Source organism: Natator depressus, chromosome 8, assembly GCF_965152275.1.
Source record: "Natator depressus isolate rNatDep1 chromosome 8, rNatDep2.hap1, whole genome shotgun sequence".
Classification (NCBI taxonomy): domain Eukaryota; kingdom Metazoa; phylum Chordata; order Testudines; family Cheloniidae; genus Natator; species Natator depressus.
Window position 1 is genome coordinate 47,248,967 of NC_134241.1, and position 14,517 is coordinate 47,263,483.

The following is a 14,517-nucleotide window of genomic DNA, read 5'->3' on the forward strand; positions in this document are numbered from 1 at the left end:
TGCACAAGCAGAGTAGGTGCCGACCCCACTATGCAGGGCACTGTATGCACAGGACACCCTGGCTCAGGGAGATGCACTTATCTTTATGCCTCTTTTGAATCTTTACTCTTGATGTGTTAAGATGGCCCAAGTGTTCCAAGAGCGCCTACAACTTTGGGTGCCCAGTTTGACACCCCAGTTTTCAGAAGGGGCAGGCCACCTAGCCTCTGCAAATTGGGTCCCCTTCAAAAGGTTGCAAGATAGGCACCCAAGCAACTTACGCATCCAAAATCACCAGCAATTTGAGGCTGAAGCAGGTAAGAGGCTGACTCATATCCAAAGGAATAAATATTCCACAAGGTGCTCTCCATATACAAAGCTTAAGAAACTGCATTACTTCAGTCAACAAGTGTGTAAGTCAAGTCACTGCTCCTCAGATTTTTAATTTCCCCAAACAGCATCAGCACTTTGGCAATCTCTCCTGACTGGGTTCAACAGCCAGGGATAGCCCATGCATTTGCCGCAAACTCACTTCCCTGTATATTGCAGCTCCCACTCCCTCTGAACTCAGGGGGAGTTTGGCCCCTAACTCCAAAGATTTGAATTTTAAAAGATTCCGACTGTAGAGGGCTCTTTAATTTAGCAGACAAGAGCATAACATGGATCTCAAGGTTGGAAGATGAAGCTAAACAAATTTAGACTAGAAATAAAGGCCCAATTTCTAAATGGGGGTAATTAACGATTTATGACAACTTAACAAGGGTGGTGGTAGATTCTCCATAACTTGAAGTCTTTACCAGGACTCGATGCGTCTCTAACAGAGATGCTCTAGCCCAACCAGAAGTTATGGTCTGATGCAATAATTACTGGGTGAAATTCTATGCCCTCTTTTATACTGGAGATCAGATTCAATGATCAAAATAAACCCTCTTCTGACCTGAAAAATCTAATTTTGTCCAGTGACATTCATATCATGATATCCCAAAGCGCAATTTAATGCAAAAAAAAAAAAAAAATTAAAAGATCTATAATCCTGCCATCTTAAATGTTTTCAAAAGTCAGGAACTTCACACTTTATGCATAACCTTAAGTCTGCCCCTTGTATAGTTCTTGACTGCAGTGAAACTGGTAGATGTCTATTCATGCCATGGCTAGCATGCTCTAACTGTTATATCACGTTTAACACTTCATTGTACTGTCAAATCACTGCAGAATCAGACCAGGAGCCCACATAAACTGAGTGTGTGTGTTTGTGTGTGTGTGTGTATATGCGTGCGCATACATACACACAAAGAGCTTGCATTTTTCAAAGTTTATTCTGAAAGAACAAAAATAAATGTTTCAGATTATTATAGGCAGACAGTCTCCCTCTAGGTTCCAACCTCGCAAAACATTTGATGAGACAGGGACTACTCACAGCAAATAAAATTAAGCACGTGCCTATGTCTTTGTAGGACCTGGGACTCAGCCCAGCTACTGGGAATCGGGCCGCAAAGAACAGTGAAGAGACTTCGGAACCAGGTACTGTAGTTTTGAAGGTCACCTTTCATTACTCATTTCTTATTCTGCAGTGATGCTGATTAGTAAAATGTTATCTAACAGGAGAGAAACTAGATTTTCTTCTTCTAGTGTCTAAGGCGCACAGTCAGGTAGTTTAGGGCAAATATTTTGGTAGAAGAACCTAGATGTGAAACTAACTAAAAACAGAACCTGAAACTGACCAGCTTAGTTTCACTGCCCATGGTGAGTGGAAAAAAGAAACTAAAATCAAGGCATCCTCAGCAGTGAGGAAATGCAAATTACATTTTTAAAATCTATTCAGTTTTAGCTAATTTTTCCAATGTAGTTGACATGAAATGCTGAAAGTAATTATTTTAATTATCATAGTTATTAGTAACACGGGTAGGGATTTTTTTTTTTTTTTTTACACTAGCTGATTTTTCACCTTCTTAAAAACAAGGTGGGGAAATTGCCCCTTTTGTTTAGCATGAGCAAAAGGTTATTTTGGGTAAGCTCTTTTCTACAAATAAAAGATCATTAAAGTTGCATGCATGTTTTAAATACCCCCTCAAAATATACATTGAAGCCTATTATATCCAGCTAGATTGCTTTGGCATTTCCCAAAAATATACAAGAGCAATGCACAATGTACTGCATTTCTATGTTGCAGGCACAGGTAGATGGTTTCATCTGGTGGAGACATGGATATACACAGCTCAGTAAAGTAGTGTCCAGCAACAGCGATCTCTGTGCAGCTCCCCCATAAAGCTGCCTGATCCTTTTCGAGTCTAATGTTTGCTGTCAGGAAAACGAGAATGTAAAAAAAAGAAAGAAAATCTGTATCAGGTTTTTAAACAATTAAATTACTGCTGGTGGTTTTCCCCGTCCCCCCAGCTCTATTCACCAGACCAGAAGCTAGCTATTAAGGGGTGTCAAGACAGGCTCGTGACTGCAGATGGGAAAGATGGGACAGCAGGGAAAAGATGAATATGGGGAAAGATGGGAAGAAGTGACCCAAATTAAAGAGGGGCAGGAATATGGGAACCTCCCACTGAAGAGACTAAAATCCAGGATCTGTTAGTCCCTGCCTCAGAGCACATGGCCAGTCTCTCTGGCAAATGTATCTGAAGAGTTACACACGCACACACACAACTGGGATGTTGCCTGCAAGAGATCCCTGTGACAGACAACTCTGACCAAAGAACAGAGCAGAGGATCCAGTTTGCTGGATTCTGTAACCAAGGCCAGTAGTAGGCTTTTCCCCCCATTCTGCACTCTGATTTAGGCCTAGTCTACTCTTAAAATTTAGGATGATGTAGCTCTGGAGCTCAGGAGCATGAAAAACCCACATCCCCCAGTGGCAGAGCTCTGCCAATGGAACCCCTGGTGTAGACGCAGCAAGGTCAATGGAAGAACGCTTCCATCAGGCTAAGACAGGTCTACACTCAAAAGTTAAGTTGATCCAGTTACGTTGCTCAGGGGTGTGAAAACTCCACACCGCTGCACAATGGAGTTAAGCCGACCTAGCCCCCGGTGTAGACAGCACTAGGTTAGCGGAAGAATTCTTCCTTTGACCTAGCTACCGCCTTGCAGGGAGCAGGATTAACCCCTCCCATAGCTGTAGCGAGGGTCTACACTCAAGCACTACAGCAACACAGCTGCAGCGGAGTTGCCATAGGGTTTCAAGCGTCGACAAGTCCCTCGCCACCGTCGCTGGGCGCTGACTTGTCGACACTCGAAACCCTACAGCGGCTCCATTGCAGTTGCACCGCTCTTGCACTTCAGTGTAGACACTCGCTACAGCAATGGGAGGAGTTCTTCCATCGGTGGTGTTAATCCACCTCCTCTGCTAAAGCCCTGGAAAAACTCGACAGCGGCAAGGCGTAGACATGGCCTTTGTTTAGGGAGCAATCCTTTAACTGAAAATAAACTCTCTCAGCCTGTCACTGCCAAGCAGCATGCACCACGGGATTCGTTGATTCATAAAATGGAGACTGGGGTTTCTCCCCCCTCTGCCACCCATCCCCTCCGAACAACTGTATCCCATAATGCTTTGCTGAAGGACTAGCTTCCCACTGCCAGTGCACTGGTCACAATAATACTGTTCTAGCTAAAAAGGAGGGAGAAGGGAGCGGTTTACTGGCACGAGGGCAAGTGACTAATTCTTTGGTTAATTTGGGTTTCATTTACAAAAAGTTATTCTTCAATAAATAGCCTCCTATGTCTCTCATCAACTCTCCATTTCAGGAGAAAATGTCTCCGATCTCCCTGTGCCTGTATGCTTCTTAATTCCTCTCCCACTCTGTTATCGGCCAGAGAACTGAACGCTTTAATTTATTCAGCATCTTCACACTACTGCTTTCTGTCATTTATACCTATACTGCCCGCTGTCTCTTGTTATTTAACTTTGCGAAGCAGTTGGGACCAGAACGCCTGCGAGAGAGGCTGTGCAGAACACAGCCTGATCGGGCTACTTTTCCAATCGTTATTTTCATTTTCAGACAGGGAAGCCTCTGCTCAAAGCCAAAAGGAAGGAATTTACACGGAAACCCAGTGATCCACCAAGTAGCCCTTCTATTGATTGCGGAAGGGAAGTGACTGAAGGCATAGCGCTGTGGCCGTGGCACTTTCATGCCCACACACTTGGCTCTTGGCTGGGGCTTTTAGGAACTACTCTAACGAATAACCTATAGTAAAATAGTGTGCTGTACATAATGTTCTTATATTTTACTGTAGCTCATTGAACAGACTGCTATATTATTGTAGCTCCTAAAAGCTCCATTGTGCTAGGCACTGTACGTGTACACGATAAGTCAGGCCATGCCTGGGAAGCTTACAATCTAAATAGACACAGGAATATTTTACAGATGAAGGCCCAGAGGTCACAATGGGCAGAGTGGGGCACTCAACCCACTGCAGTGCTTTGACCACAGGACCACCCTTTCTCTGCAAAGGCGAGCAGGCAAGAAATGTAAATCTTGCCCACAGTGGGCATGGTGCACCCTCTCCAGAGCATCTAGTCCAGGGGTGATGGCAGGCAGTCTCTGGAATGAATGCTGCCGAGGCAACACCACAAGTTCGGGGGGCTGCCACGGACTAATCCAGCAGGAATTCCACCTCATCCCAACACATCTTCCGATCCAGCCACCCAACCCGAAGTACCCTGACGCCACCTGACATGCACAGGAGAGATTTAAGACCAATCAAAGCCTATCCCCGAGCAAGACGGAGCCGGCCAGGGGACTCGCCTCACGTCAGGCCCCCTAGTTAAACAAGGCCACCAGACTGCACGATTCAGCTCCCTCTGGATAACGCAGGGGGGATCACCTCCATCTCCGCAGCTACTGGCAAGTTTATTTGGCATCACGGACACAAAAAAATCCCTGTCACCCCATAGTGCCCCAGATGTCCTCCTCATTGCCAGGCTGGAGTCAATCGCAGGCCTCCAGTTTCCACCTCCTTTCACACTGCCTCGCCAGTTCTGATTCTGATAATTTTGTCTGCTCTGTTCTAAGGGGGGGGGGGGGGGATCTTTGTACAGACCCCCAGCCTCCCGTCCCCTCCTCTCGGCAGTAGAGAAAGTACAATTAAAACTAAAGCTTTTGGACATTTCAGCAGCACAGGAGGGACCTGCACCTGAGTGGAGAGCTGCATTTGTCATCCCCACTAGGCAGGTCCCACCAATAGATACTCTGTTTGTCTTCAGTCCCAGTCTGGGCTGCTGGTTTATGCCCCATCCTCATTCACACCCCACGCCCTGTCGTGCTGCAAACTTTTCCCTTCCAAGGGTGCACATGGTCTCCAATTAAGTCACCCCCCCCCGCCCCGAAAACCCCTTTCCCTCTGTGCAGTTATTTCCTTCATTCCTATTTTTCTTCCTTTCCCTCTAAAGATGCTACGTTTCTGGAACTAATTGAATCAAGAGTCCTGCAAAGGCTTTCGCGGCCAGCATCTGGCAACCTTCAGGGGCCTACACCAAGCTGCGTTTGTTGGGGCAGAAAAGTCTAAACCTCCCCCACTCTTCCCCTCCCACCCACCCCCCGGCCACCGGTTGTATATTCTTAAACCAACCTCGAGGCGCATGCCAACTGTGGATCCAATGCAAGGTCGCCAGGAGAACAGTGCACAGCTCAAAAGGGCAGCTAAAGACATTTGAACAGCAGCCGCTTAAAAAAAAAAAAAAAGCAGCACAATTCTAAACCCTGCTTTGCTTTGGAGAGGAGCGGGGAGCACTGGAACCAAGGCTGGGATTTGCAGAGGAGCCTGAAGCAGTTAGGACCCTGATTCCGCTGTGGGAAGACAACAGGAGTGGAAGCAGGATCAGGCCCTAAGTACACAACTGCCACTGACATTCTAATGTGGGTGTTTAATGCTCCTTGGGCTCCTCTGCTGACTCCCAGCTTAAGGGAAGAACAGGAAATTGAGGGCAGAGTTTTAAAGTGATGCATAAAGGTCAAAAAGCAGAGCCGAAAAAAACTGCCCCATGCTACCCTATCCTATAAAGGGCAGACGGGGCCTTGGTTTGGCCATTCTCTCACTGATAAGATGTACCCCAGGAAACATTCACTTGCATACAACACATGCTTGGCCTTCCTTTTTTTCTTCCAGCTTTAAAGAAATGAAAGGGGGGAGGGAGAGAAAAGAAAAGAAACCCCATACCGTAATTGCTATATTAAAAAGAAATGGCAGGCAAGAATAATAAGGGCGGTGTCAGAAGTGAAATACAGTAGCAGACATTAAAAAAAAAAAAGAGAGAGACTACAGTTCTATGATGGGGGTGTTAATTGAACACAGAGAAAGGCAGAGAGCTAGAGAGAACAAAGGGGTGCTAAGGAAGCAAAAAACAAAAAAATAAATAAAATATTCTACCTCCTCCAAAGAGCTGATTTGAGTTAACTTTCATGAAGATAATGCATAGGAGAAGGGTGGCTAAGAAGTGCCTTATGTAGCTACTATGTTCAAAATTTAAACACAAAAACAAAACAAAAAAACCCAAAAAAAAACAAACAAACAAACCAAAACCACTAACAACAATTGCACAGCTAATCATTGCTGTCTAGAAATTTATTAAGTGGAATATTTAATCTGTTGGGGGTGTATTAATTTTCTTTTTATACCTGAATTACTTTGACACATAGAAGGGAAAAAATAATTTAGAAATTTTAAAAAAAAAAAGTCAGGGTCTTTTTAAATAAAACATGTTTCACATGCCCACGTTCACAAAAGAAGCGAAAAAGCAAATATCCCATCTAATGTTTAAAGGAGGCGCAATCGGATTAAATGATCATAGATCCTGCATTCACCTTCTCTCTCTTCTCCATTTCCCATCAAACGAGATGGGAGTTGGAAAAGGCTCACAGCTGAAATAGACGCTGCTGCATTTTGACAGCAGATATTTTCCAGTTTGCTATCCAAGGACCGCACGTCTGCGTTTGCCTTGCCTGATTCCTCTACTTAGCAATTCTGCTCAGGCAGAGAATCATTTAAAAAAAAAAAAAAAAAAACCCACACACACACACACACACAGACACAGGAACCCCCACCTCTTGCAAACTTTTCATAATTGCCAGTGCAATTTTTTTATTTAAATTTCTATTGACTGGGAAATCAATTGCATTTGAGACAATGATGGCTTCTATTTTTATTATTATTTTATTCCAAAAAGCCAATTAGCCATTTAAAGCTAGTCCTACCAATTAGCCCCCAACGAAGCAACCAAAAAAGAAGGGAAAACACTGCAAATTAGTAGAGACTAATCATGTGTACATTTAAGCAACAATTTTTCCTGCATTCACCTCAAATCAAATCTCTCCACTTACTACTTTTTAAAAGACATCACTCTGAAACAGACAAAAGAAACTAACGGATTCCAGCAAACAAGTTTATATATATATAAAAAAGCATGCCTATAAATCCTTTAAAATAATTGAAGAGTCAGCTTGCAAAAGGGGACTCCAGCCAGTAAAGACGACCTCTTTTTCTAAACTTCATGGACACTTTGGGTTTGCTCAGACAACGTTAAACCTATGAAATATTAGCCGTAATGTTGCGAGAGATGGTGGTAAAGTCTCCATCAGGCTCTGGAGTCACTTAAATCAAGCTGTTTGAAAGCGAATCCCCGTTTCCACACATTGTAACGCTTGAGATGGGATGAGTGGAACACACACACACACACACACACACACACACTCGCCCCACCAGAACCACAAGCCACTTGAGTAGCCAGGATTTTATCCGACAATGGATTCCACCCCGCTGACTCCACATCAGAAATTCAGACGTGGGGAGGAAATCTAACTTAGCCCCAACTTTCACCTTTGCACACCTGCACCTTGGATTGCACTAGGCCTGTATGTTCCTTTTGGATGAGGCTCATCTTCGGAAGACCATGGCTACTCAGCTATAGAATTTGGTCCAAGAAAAGAAGAATAAAGATACCACCTGCACCTTTCTTAGTTTCAAGCGTGATGGATTTTTCTTTTCTTCTTTTCCCCCCCCCACCCATTTATAAAGCAAATTATTCTCCATACGCATATAGCAGGGTTGATAAAAATTCATTCCAAATGCCATCCTGATTTACCTCTTTGGGGGGGGTTATTCTGTTTAACACAGCAGCCTCCCATCTAGCAATCCAGCCAGAATGATTAAAGGGAGACAGTACCCATCCACACCTGCTCTTTGTTTGCACTGTCACACTTTGACCTAATGTCTCTCTAGATTTTAATTAGGGGATCGGAATTTACACACCCACTCATTATGGACACTCAAATGCTCCCACCTCACTCCGATTCCCTATAGCCCAACAGCTTCTCCAAAAATTAGAGCGGATGGGGATGTAGGTTGTTGTTTTTCCCGCTGTATTTCCAGTTGCTCTAATTCAAAAAGAATCACCCCCTACAACTTCACGACTGCTTTGATTTCAAATCAGGGCAGATATTGATTAGAGACTGGGCCAACCACCAACATTTTACAGAAAACATTCTCAACAAAACAAATAAGAGAAAGAAAGAGGGAGAGAGAGACAGGTCTTTTTCTTGGCTAATAGAAAATAAAAGGAGAGGAAGAAAAGGCACTTGCAGGATTTCCAAGGCATCTCTGATATTTATATATACAGCGTCCATTACATTATAGGAACCATATACAGGCTCCATTCTATTATAGGAAATATATAATGAACGGCGTTTCAATAAGGTCAGGCACTGGCAATGCAGCCCTAAGGACTTCAGAGAGTTGAATGCCACTGCTAGGTGCTTTGTCTAGGTTACAAGCTGCTCAAACAACATTTAACAAAGGGCCTCCTTAGTCATATTATATATATTACAAGAGTCAAGTAACCACATTTTCAATCAGCTGCTAACGTGATGAGGCTTATATATTACATATATATTTTTTTTAAACAGACACAGATTCGGGTTTCCAAAAGCTGCTCTCCCCCACCATGTGTAACTATCAATGTATATCAATCGGGCGTGCAATCATATTTATTGTCACTTTCATTCATGTCATGCCCTTGCTTATATAGTTTAGATATGAATTATTGACTGTTACCGTCCTGCTGGTAAAAGGGGAGGGGGAAAAAAAAAGGCAAGTAGTTCTCAGCGTGCTAAAAAAGAAGCTGTTGGATCAGGCTGCCTATCTGCAGTTCATTTTTCCGGGAGGCATAAGAAAGGATTTTACCCATTCGGAGGGAGGAAAATAAAATTAAAAATTGCAAAAAATAAAATAAATACATGACGGCGGATGTTGCTAAATGTCCTTCCCTGAGCATCTGTTGTTTAAGATCACCCTTGATTGATGACTGCTATTTTTTAATTGTTGCTTTTAAAATTTAAATGCCCTCCTGGGATGTGTTATAAGTGTGTTAGTGAACAGTAGGAGGTCTGGAAAAGTGGGAACCAGCAGAATGAGTGTTGTGATGTCATTACCGCCCTTACAGGAGAACACCCCCTGCCATAAAACCACAGTACCCTAAAGTAATCAACAATCTAATAGATACGCTTCCACTAAAGGTATTTGACAACTCTCTCTGTGTGTCATCTGGTGCCAGTGACTGGCAGATATACAGGGATTTTAACTTTATTTAAAATAAAATAAAAAACTTTAGAAGTGTATTTTTATTCTTTTTACCCTTATTTAAGAGACAAACTGAAAACACCTTCTTAGGAGGCTGTTTGTTTTTTAAATCTATTTCCAAACAGTTTTCATAGCAGAGCAATATTTTAAAGCTGTAACAAGAAAGACAATATATTAAAAGCAGCATATGGCAAAAAAAAAAAGGTTCCATGGGTGAAGATTAATTAATATTTTCTCCTCTTCAACAGATACCCTACTATGCAATGTTAATGCCCGAAGTGTAAAATATTCCATTTTTCCCTTTAAAATAATATTAAAAATATAAGAACTTTTGAGGAGAGAGAAATACCCTTAAAGCGGAAAAACAAAATTGGCACAAAACCCATAAGAACATCAGAATCCCCATTCCTACCTGTTTTTTCTTTGATTTCACACAAGACGTTAAAAAGGGCCGGCTTCATTCTGTGGCAGTTTAAAGCATGTTTCCTGCAAGAAAGAAGCAAGGTTAGGGTGCCATGGCAGCTCAAGACAACTTTCAAAATTGAAATTGGCTAGCATGTGCAAAAGGAGGGGGGAAATACAAATATACCTATAAACAATATACATTTTGGCCAAAACTGCACAGGAAGTCACCGTTCAATAACTTTTAGGACTTTAACTGGTGATCTTTCATCCTTGAGGGGCTACCCACTAACGCAGATAACATAAATTAGGCCAATTTAAGAATTAGTAGCAAAAGCCATTTTCAAGTAAGTGGCATTCACAATCTAGCAGCCCTAGCCAGGCAATTAACAGCCAAAGCCAGGAACATGTGGAAGACAATCTTATTGAAATACACAGCACTGAGATCTGTCTCCCTCCCTCTGACCCCGTCCCCACACTACCCTCCTTTCTATTTAATACACCCATGTGTTCCAATTCATCCTGCAGATGCCCCTCAAGATTTGAAAGGTGCACCGACTGGAACTGTCAATTTCTAGCATTTCAGGACCCAAGTGAAAGAGAATGGAAATGCACTGCCAGGGGCAAACACACATCTGGGCACAAAAATTCATTTTTTCATGTTTACATTATGCGTCTTGTGTACACACTGCCTGCTTGCTGATGTTAAGATTCAATTATTGACAATTAGGACACTACACACATTTAAAAAAAAAACAACACCACACACACACACACACCCCACACACAACCCTCTGCCTGGTGGATTTTTTTTAAATTTTCTTTTCGGGCGGCAGGGATTAGTTATTGTTTTTGAGGGAGGCAGGAGAGTTGCTTGTTTAATTGGCTGGTTGCCTTTAAAACCCATCAGGTGCCCACTTAAGCAAAGAAACAAATGTCATTTTTTTTAGCCATATAATCACTTTGCAAAGGGCTTGGTTGTATAAAGGGCTGTTCCAATCAGGCATCAATTATGGGAATGCTGTTTACCAACTGAAATTATATATAAAGGTGGTGGGAACATCTGGCAAACATTCACTATTATTTTCCTCACCATCCTAAGCCCCCCACCCGACCCCACCTTATGGTAAAAGATTGGTATATGAAGTCTCTCAAAGGCATAACCCAGAAAAGCCACACTGTCACCTTAGCAAAGAACTCAAATGATCACAGCCATTTGTATATAAACAACGCATATGTGCCACACACACACAGAATTAGCAATTTACATCTTTGAAGGAACTTCATAAAAAACTAACATGGGATGCATACGCAGGATTGAAAACCACGCATCGCTGAAAAATACAGTCGGTTTCGCAGCTGAAGAGAAAGTCCTGTAAGGAAGTAGCTGTGGGTAGCCCAGCAAGGCAAAACATGGAGCATCATCCAGGTCTCAAAGTTCTGTTTGTTTTTAATTTGATTGAATGTATATTACACATGCAAAAACACACACACACACACACACACACACACACAATTCCTGTAACTTTCAGGATAAAGATTTTCCCCCTCCCCCAACTCTGTCTGGGCATGAAGTGGGAAATTTCTTCATCCTAAAAGCTAGCAAGCTCTGCTTCTACAACAATCAGTCCAATAACAAAGTATCCTATTATACTGGGGTTTTAAGGCTAAGAAGACAGAGAGACCAAATATAATAGCATACCCTCATGCCTTTGGAAGTAGATCCAAGCTAGTTTACTGGGATGGGTGTTTTTCCATGAACAATGTACTCTAGCAATCTGTTCCATTGTGGAACATATGTGCCAGTGAGAACTATACCACACCTAGAAGCTTTTCTTCAGATAATAAAATTCTAATGTACATCAGACAATTTTTGGCAACTTTATGTTAAAAAAAAATAAATAACTGAGCCTTCATTTTTCTAAGTTTTGCTAGAGCTTCTCAAAGCTGTCTCTTGAGCTTGCATGCGATGAAGTCGAATATGTTCCAGTTAGCAGATTTTTACTGGTTTTTTTCCTTTTTAATATCCCACCATAAAAAAAAATCCGTGCACGTCTGTCCCAACCATAAAATGTAGCCTTAGAAGAAAGTGCATTATTTTAAAATGTGTCCAAAGATGATATACCACTTGGTGCATTTTCTATGGAATTCAAAGCAGGCTACTGTGTTTTTAAAATTGTCTACTGTAAAATGAAATACTACAGTGCAAATGCTGAAGAAGAATCAGCTGCCATCCCCAAATCCTACTCCAAAAATGTACATAATCCACACATGGTTCCAATAACACACAGTAGTGTCATAGGTGCCTAATGTGAGGGGTGGAGGGGGGAAAAGAGAAAGAGTGTAGTTTTTGTACATATAGCTGGATTAGACAGTAAACCCACAAGAAACTGACCCAAGTTTTTGTTGTTTTTTTAAATCCCATCACTCCAAACAAGAATTTGAATAAGACTTTTTCAATGAATAAAAGCAAATATCCACCCCCCACCCCCATGAAAAGGCCTGTTTTTTAAAATCCCATGGAAAAGCTTTTCTAAAAGGGCAGATAACTGGCGACAAAGAAAGTGATTTGTTTTTACACACACACAAAAGAGCAAGGGATCAATTTTTTTAGAAATCCTAACCGTCCCAAGACACGGGCAAAAAGGGTGGGATGAAAGGAATGAAAATCAAATAATTTAGCAATAAAGTCTAGCCTGGGACTTTCTCCTCCTGGAATACCACCCAGCAAGATGATGTTCAAAACTTAGCCCTCCTGTCCTGTTCGACTCCAGGCGCCATGGAAGTGAGGAAGGCCGGCTTGAGATCAGAGAGCAGTTTCAAATAGATAGATAAAGACAGACTGATATAATGTAACTATATCATATCACCAAATAGATAGATAGATACACTTGCGATCAATATTTCTCCTGCGGCTCTGGTTCCTTCCCTTCCCCGACCTAGCTGATCTTCAAAGCAGAGAAAGCACAATGAAGAAACCCAGCACCATACAAGAAGGAAGAGAAGATTTCGCCCGCCCCCCCTTTCACATCTCACCTGGCTTGTGCCTCATCCAAACTCTGATCTGTGATGGTCATGATCTGCTGTAAAATGTCTCCAATGTCTTGTTTCCTGCCTCCCTCGCCCTCTGTCCCTCCTGCTCCATCCTGCATGTGTTGGGACAGGCCGGGATGTCCTGCCATCCCCACCCCAGCATGGGAATGCATCAACCTGGGTTGATCGTCCATCGCCCAAGCTAGCAGCAGCAGTCCCTTTTCTCCTTCCTTCTCCCTCCTGCTCCTTCGGCGCGCCTCCTAGGGAGAAACCAGGCTTTTTATCCTTCACGCTGGCTCCAAATCCTTCTTCTCGGGAGGAGGAAATTTAAAAAAAAAAAAAAAAAAAAAAGGCAAAACGAGAAAGGGGGGAGGGGGATCCCGTTGCTTCTTGAAGGGAGGGGGGAAGGGGACTCGGGGGGTGGGGAGGGGGAGGAGGGTGACTCCAAAAAGCAAGAAAAATAAAGCTCCTTGCCACTTGGGGGGGGGAGGATCAGAGCTGGATTCTGGCTGCTTTCTTAGTCCCGGGCTCCTTTTGCAATCGCAGAAATGAGCTATCAGCCTTTAAATCTGCCTCTTAATCCTTTTGCAAATAGGCATTGATCTGGGGAAGGCAGGGGCGAAGGAGGGTTGCAAGGCAAACTTTCCCCCACCCCCCTCCAGCAACTGCCAGAGCGATCTCAAAGGGGGTGGGCTGGTTTGCTTTCTTTCTTTTTTCCTCTCCCCTTCTTCTTGCAAAAGCCAGAGCTCTTCCCCCACCCCAGCAGCAGCAAAGCAAGCAAAATACCCTCCCTTTTCTCTCTGTCTCTGCAAACTCCAGCAGCCCCCTCTGCCTCCTGCTTTTGTTTAGCTCAGGCTCAGGACTCCTGAAACTGACACAGAAAAAAGCCACAGGAGGAGAGAGCCAAGCTGCCCACCCCTCTGCCTTGATTGGCCATCTGGGAAGGGCCCGAGCTCCTCCCACCCCTTCCTCAGACACATACACTCACATCCCCACCCCACCCCCCCAGCTTCCTGTCAATCACCGGGTTCAGAGGTGGGCTGTGCCCTGCTTCCATCCGAAGTCTCCAGTCCTTAAAGGTGCAAAGGGGTCTTTGCAAAAGAAAGTGCACTTGGCCTGTTCCCCGTTCCCCGTCGTCGTCTTCCCCCGATGTGCTTGCTCTTCCTAGGGCAGGGGAAGGCTTCCAACCCGGCCACCCTGCAGCCCTGCGAAAAGAAACAAAAGGAGGTTTATTGCAAACATGCCAACCTACCACTGGTTTACAAGCCTTGCCTGCATGTCCTTGCGAAAGCATTATTTGTAAGCTGGGTAGCAGGGAGGTGCCAGCTGTGATTTAGGAAAAGGGCCTGGTTCGCTCGGCAGACCGGGCAGCCCTCCACCTTCAGAATGAGGAGGCAGGCCCCAAGAAACCCTGGGGCTAGGTGAAAAACACCGGATTTTTTTACAAAACTAAATAAATAAACACCAGGTTATTTCATTCACCTGAAGTTTCTGCGCCTTTAGGTTACAATTGGGTCACATTCTCAGCCT

The 14,517-nt window shown here is 43.5% G+C and overlaps 1 protein-coding gene and 1 long non-coding RNA gene across 4 annotated transcripts in view; one reads left to right on the forward strand and one right to left on the reverse strand.

Annotated features, from left to right (window-relative positions):
- LOC141992180 (uncharacterized) overlaps window positions 1-1,500 on the forward strand; it is a 44,956-nt gene extending 43,456 nt beyond the window's left edge. Inside the window, exon 3 of the long non-coding RNA XR_012640543.1 lies at window positions 1,434-1,500. This is a non-coding gene — a long non-coding RNA (uncharacterized LOC141992180). The remainder of the gene's footprint in view (window positions 1-1,433) is intronic.
- Window positions 1-14,155, reverse strand: part of PBX1 (PBX homeobox 1) — a 241,291-nt gene extending 227,136 nt beyond the window's left edge. Inside the window, exons 1-3 of one of the 3 annotated variants that reach the window (XM_074960944.1) lie at window positions 14,012-14,155; window positions 12,991-13,247; window positions 9,965-10,038 (exon numbers count right to left, since the gene is read on the reverse strand). In XM_074960944.1, coding sequence (XP_074817045.1) covers window positions 9,965-10,038; window positions 12,991-13,247; window positions 14,012-14,044 — 364 coding nt within the window. In that variant the 5' untranslated portion in view covers window positions 14,045-14,155. The remainder of the gene's footprint in view (window positions 1-9,964; window positions 10,039-12,990; window positions 13,248-14,011) is intronic. The other 2 variants (XM_074960946.1, XM_074960945.1) reach the window with 2 other exon arrangements.
- Between the last annotated feature and the right edge of the window lie 362 nt (window positions 14,156-14,517).